Source organism: Dysidea avara, chromosome 14, assembly GCF_963678975.1.
Source record: "Dysidea avara chromosome 14, odDysAvar1.4, whole genome shotgun sequence".
NCBI lineage: Eukaryota > Metazoa > Porifera > Demospongiae > Dictyoceratida > Dysideidae > Dysidea > Dysidea avara.
This window is the reverse complement of record NC_089285.1, coordinates 3,429,822-3,435,579: the sequence shown is the minus strand read 5'-3', so window position 1 is coordinate 3,435,579 and position 5,758 is coordinate 3,429,822. Positions and strand designations below refer to the sequence as shown.

General features: G+C 36.6%; 1 protein-coding gene across 1 annotated transcript; it reads right to left on the bottom strand.

The window, feature by feature from the left end:
- Nucleotides 1–318: 318 nt before the first annotated feature.
- LOC136244308 (uncharacterized) lies at nt 319–5,722 on the bottom strand. The gene is made up of 7 exons (XM_066035862.1): nt 5,525–5,722; nt 4,941–5,255; nt 3,298–3,576; nt 2,879–3,121; nt 2,465–2,532; nt 1,144–1,511; nt 319–849 (listed from the first exon to the last, which is right to left on the bottom strand). Exons 1-7 carry the CDS (start codon nt 5,577–5,579, stop codon nt 483–485), a joined length of 1,695 nt encoding a protein of 564 aa, XP_065891934.1. The 5' UTR covers nt 5,580–5,722; the 3' UTR covers nt 319–482.
- Between the last annotated feature and the right edge of the window lie 36 nt (nt 5,723–5,758).

The following is a 5,758-nucleotide window of genomic DNA, read 5'->3' as shown; positions in this document are numbered from 1 at the left end:
TTCTCCTTTCTCCACCTTTTCAAACACACTTTCAGTAACAACTTTAAACAGGCTGTAGGACCAGGTGTCCTACAGACCTTCAGCACTTGTGCTGTAAAGCCTTAATAAATAAATGAATAAAATTAATAATGATGAGCCATACTGTAATGCTGCTGGTAGATCTGTAACACGTCCATCAAACATAACCTATAAAAGTACATGCAATGCGCAATGATAATGCCAGCATGTAAGTGCATTCATATGTTGTCTGAGAAGTATTACCATGATATCATCACGTCTTGGTGTGTCTATAGCATTTAGCTACATGTACACATTCGATTCATTTACATTGTTCATTAAAGCACACTACACACAGTGACATTACAGTGTCATCAACTGTCTATATTACAATCTGTATGACCGACATGCATACATGTAATTTAATCAAATGACAAAATTAATATTATAAAACATTTATGTATCTATGCCAAACAAATGTCATGCTACACATCAGTTCCTGTTGATGATGCAAAGTCTCTTGTAACTCTTTGTACCATAGCTTCATATTTTAGAATCTCCAATCCATTATTTCGATCAACTTGTGTATAACATCTGTTTCTTTGCAATGTGGATTGTTTTGGTACAGTAGTGATTGTGTCATTAGGCTGGATACTTGACAGTGTCTCACTATTGCTGCTTGCTACCACTACATCCTTGCTAGCTGGTACTCGTATGTTTTCTTCAGGTATAGTCTCCTTTGTTAAATGCAACTGTTGAAATGTAGTTACAGGGTCTCTAGCAAGTGGATTAGGTGTATGATCAGCTGAAGTTTCCTTCCGTGGTACACACTCATTCACTCCATTTAGAAGCCTATTTGTGTAATACAGGTACATAATAATAAGTCAATTGCAAATTTAAAAGTACAGCAATGTTATGGGAGTGTGGTTATAAAGATAATATAGAATCATTGATATGTACTTCAGAATGATGATATGTCATAAAATTACACATAGCAAGTAGACATATATAAATTTATAACAGCCAATAATGATGAAAAGGTTGAAATGCTGTGTATCTGTAATAGTCCCTGTAGATTTAGAATTTTGGATAGGGTGATTATAAACAGATGTCTGAATACTACATTTACAAAGCAACAATACATACTTGTATATTACAAAACTGATGATGACTACCAGCAGGATTACTACTGCTGACAAAGCCATCCAAATTGCTATTCTATTATCACCATGGTGATTGTTGTTATGATGATCGTCTTGATCAGTTATGTCAGTGACCTCTTCACATGGTGTATCACATATGTGTAGTGTTGCAGTTTCAGAACCAATTTCAATAGCCAATTCTTCATTTGTTAAAATTTCCTTGATATTTCCTGCCATAAATCCAGTCACAGTAACATAATAAAGTGCTCTTCTGTCACTAATACATTCAAATCTCTCAGTTGATATGTTGACATTACATTTACAAATTTCATATACGTTGTTTTTTAAAATCGCAGAAAGAACTCTTCCATACTAAAGAAATATATGAAGAACAGAGTAAATTATTTAATTACATTATATATTTTTTGTAGTGATATTCACATGCTAAGTAAAGAAAAAATAGAGGCACTCAACTATACAGTTGGTTGCACAATTCATGCATGCACTGCAGCAATTACATATGACAGGATATCACAGGTAATGTTTGTAGTGAGCATTGTAAGATTGTGACCAATAATTATTTAGGTGAAATTTGGTATGGCTACTATATGTGTGTTGTGTGTGTGTGGTGTGTAGTGTATGTGTGTGTGTGTGTGTGTGTATGTGTGTGTGTGTGTGTGTGTGTGTGTGTGTGTGTGTGTGTGTGTGTGTGTGTGTGTGTGTGTGTGTGTGTGTGTGTGTGTGTGTGTGTGTGTGTGTGTGTGTGTGTGTGTGTGTGTGTGTGTGTGTGTGTGTGTGTGTGTTTACTCACATTGCTCCAGTCTATCTAGCTGTTAAAATAGGGACCTGGTGGCCTGGTGCCAACTGGGGAAGCAGCCCACCCAGCTGTAACATCAGTGGGTACTTGGTGTAAACTAGGGAAGCAAATGCTCAACTCTTTGTGTCTCATATGGCAGTTAAAGGTCCAGGTGTGACTTCGGGCGCCCACACTTTCACCTGAGACATGGTACAGCCCCTTGTGGGTTACCAGCCGTGTCCCAGGAGGGCATGCCTGTGCTGACTCATAGCAACTGTACAGGTGCCCCAGTGCTGGCTACTAGGCAGCGTGACCATGTAGCGGGAGCTGAAGGCTTTACTTTTGTGTGTGCGTTGTATGTGTGTAGAGTGTGTGTGTGTAGAGTGTGTGTGTTACCTGGCTTCCCAACCAAAATAATATCAAAATATAACAGCTAGCAATAATAATTATTGACAGATTAAATAATCTTAAATAGCTTATGTGATAAACTGGCACATCACAATTAATTTAACTTAATCAAGATATTTACCTTAAAGTGACAATCGCTATTATGAATAATAGCCAAGAACTGAAGGTGGCTAGTTACATTGTTAATGTCTGTAAATAAACATAACCAATAATATAATAGTGTATCCCATAACTAGCTGTTGTGCAAGGTTTAGCCTGTTGAGGCATGCTTAGGACTGCCTACAGGATATGTAGTGATGCACATTTGTCCTGATAAGGTAATTCATGTCCAACACCTGTTAGGTGTTAACTGTCTCATTACCTTAACATCTGTGCTCGCACATGAATAACATAACAGATAGAGTGATTGTGGTAAAGCACAATAACAAACCATACTTGTGGTGAAAACCCTTAGAGTTATATTGTAAACACACCGTACTGCTATAGTATTCCACTTCACATAATAATGTGTATTTCACTAAAACGAGCACCTTACCATACACATACAAATAATGATCCTCAGTAACAATTTGTGTTGAAATATTTGCAGTACAAGTGTATTTTCCAGTATGTTGAGCTTTAGCAGAAAATGTTATTTCATGTTTTTCTGTAATTTCTCCCAGTGGGCTGGAAATATGAACATCTGGTGAAGGTCTTCCTTCTAGTACGGTGCATATAATGTTTACTATCTCTCCAATGTGTGCTATCATCAGTCCATCTATTGCTATTTTTGGTGGAACTAAATTGTGTACAAAATAGCCATGGCAATATATATGCTAACTACTAACAATTTATTTGAACCACACAGTTAGCCTTATATGGACCTATATCAGTTAGTTTTAACTACTGCTATACACATAGTTTAGGGCATGGCAAACATGTGGTTTTCTAGTCTGCATCATATATGGGACAAACCTTGTAAATAAAGGAGCATCTGCCTGCCATATAATCGAAAAGTTGCATTTGCAATACACAAATATCTTCCATTGTCTTGTTCAGTTAAATTGTTCAGCAATAATGTAGTATGTGTATCATTAGTCTGAACAAGATCATTTGATAAGAACTCTTCTTGTGGTGTCTTCCAATAAATTGTTGCCTTAGGTTTTCCCCAATAAATAATCTTACAGGAAAGAGTAATGTGTGATCCAAGGAATGCAGTATAGTTTACAATGACAGCGTTGATGACAGGAGCAGCTATGTGCAAAACATAATAATTAGTGTGTGGTTAAGACGATCAACGACAGTTTAATTTCAGAATAAGTGTCACATGCATTTATATAAATATGCTTGCACAAAATTTAAATCAAATCTCTGCTGATACATTTAAGTATAGCACAATCATGGCTAAGAGGTCTGGGGCAAAATGTGACAGTTGCAGCCTTAGGAATAGAGAGGAATGTACTGACTGAGAGCCCTGCAGGAATCATTGCTGAAATTAGAGCATTTTCTGTTAAAAATGACTGGCTGCTTGCAGAGATTCTGCTTCAGAAATTTACTGTGATCTTTTGCTAACTTCAGCTAATAATAAAGTCTACATTTAAAAATCCATGCAAAGTTCCCTCCAAGAGATTACAGCACACCCTTAAATTGTATATGTACTAAACACTACATTGCATACATACAAGTTCCATAGTATAATTGAATAATGTGCCAACTTTACACTTAGGTGTGAAGATAATTTATTTAAAATTATAGTAACTAAGTTTATTGTAGTACATAGTCTCATGCTTCATTAGTTTGTACTGTACCTAAAACTAAAGTTTCCATACTTCTGAATGGCTGTAATTGATATTGCAGCCATAACATGTGCTGCAGCCTTTGGATTATATACATACATACATATATACATACATAAATATATATATACTCAAACAGTTACATTTCCTTTTCATTCATTAGAATGTATGAATCATTTAATGGATGTTGATTTGCTTATGAATGCACAACTGCTATCCCATGCACTGCATACAACAGATTTGGGCAGCTGCGATGGTTTATGGTCATGTGACTACCCCACTTGGCTAATGCATACAGAAGGTCACTATGCTCATTAACACTATAATATTAAAACAACATACAATGCTGGTAACCTTTCAAATATATTAATGCTTACTGTCACCACTATACAAAGTGAATATCATGCAGAGAAGTTCTATTGCTGCATTCAAATTTTTAACCCAGTTTGCATGTGGTTGCCAAGCTGGGTTAAGAAATTAAACATGCTGTAGGAGAACTATCCAAGTTAGGCTGTCACTCGCAAAGATTTGTTTTGCTATCTTAATGCAGCCGGCTATTAAATACTTATAACACTATTTTATGACTTAGAAAGTGTATATAGGCATTACAAAAATAGGACATGATACCTTGAAGCCATATATAGCTAGTATAAACACTTTACACCTCATAAATCACACCTATATTGTCACCCATACATAGCTCAGCAGTTTATTTTTAGAATGTCCATCATGCACTAATGCATGCATGCATTCACTTTCATGCATGCTTAAATGTAGCTATATGTATGTACTGTATTGTTGGCATATGACTATATTACTTACCAAAAAGTGTTATATTAACATGTTCACTGCATTGTCTATTTGGTATACAGCAGTAATACTGTCCCTGGTCACTATTTATCACTGATGGCCAAAACACTAGGGTGTTTCGGTGAACTGCTACTCTAACTGAATCTGAAGTAGTGAACTGATGTATGGTTTTATTTGAAAATGATCTAATCCATATTGAGTTGGAGGGCTCCTCAGTAGTGCCATCTTCCTTGATAATACAACACTCCAGTCTAGCATATTGACCTTCAAAAATGTACTTAATGTTGGGCAAGTCTGTGCGGACGACGACACTTTCAGATAACACCCCTGCATGCGATAAATTCACACATAGCAATAGTCGATAATTTATCTACCGACTAGCTAGCTCACTTATATAGGTATTATATAGCTAGCTACACATGATTAGCTATAGCTACCATAATAGCAATGTAAAACTGTTGTATATAATTGTGACGAATTATACACCTGCATGCATAGCCGAACACAGCTATGTAGCTAGCTACTGCATATTGATGGCATCACCGATCGGCAACTCAAGTTGCTAGCAATTACTGATCTGCTACTGGAAGCTTCACCTGTTGCGTGTAGCACTGCTACGAGGATTGCAAACGAGAACGGTGTCCACGGCATGATGAAGATGACTCGGGTAGCTATCAGACTAGCTCAGCGATATAAAAACGCCGTAACTGGTATAAGATGCATGAAAAGTGGATAGGCTACATTATCCTAAATCAGTTGCAATACTTGAGAAACTCCACTTGTTGGTACGTCGATTTTATACTGATTGTGCAGCTCACGTGTCCGAACTG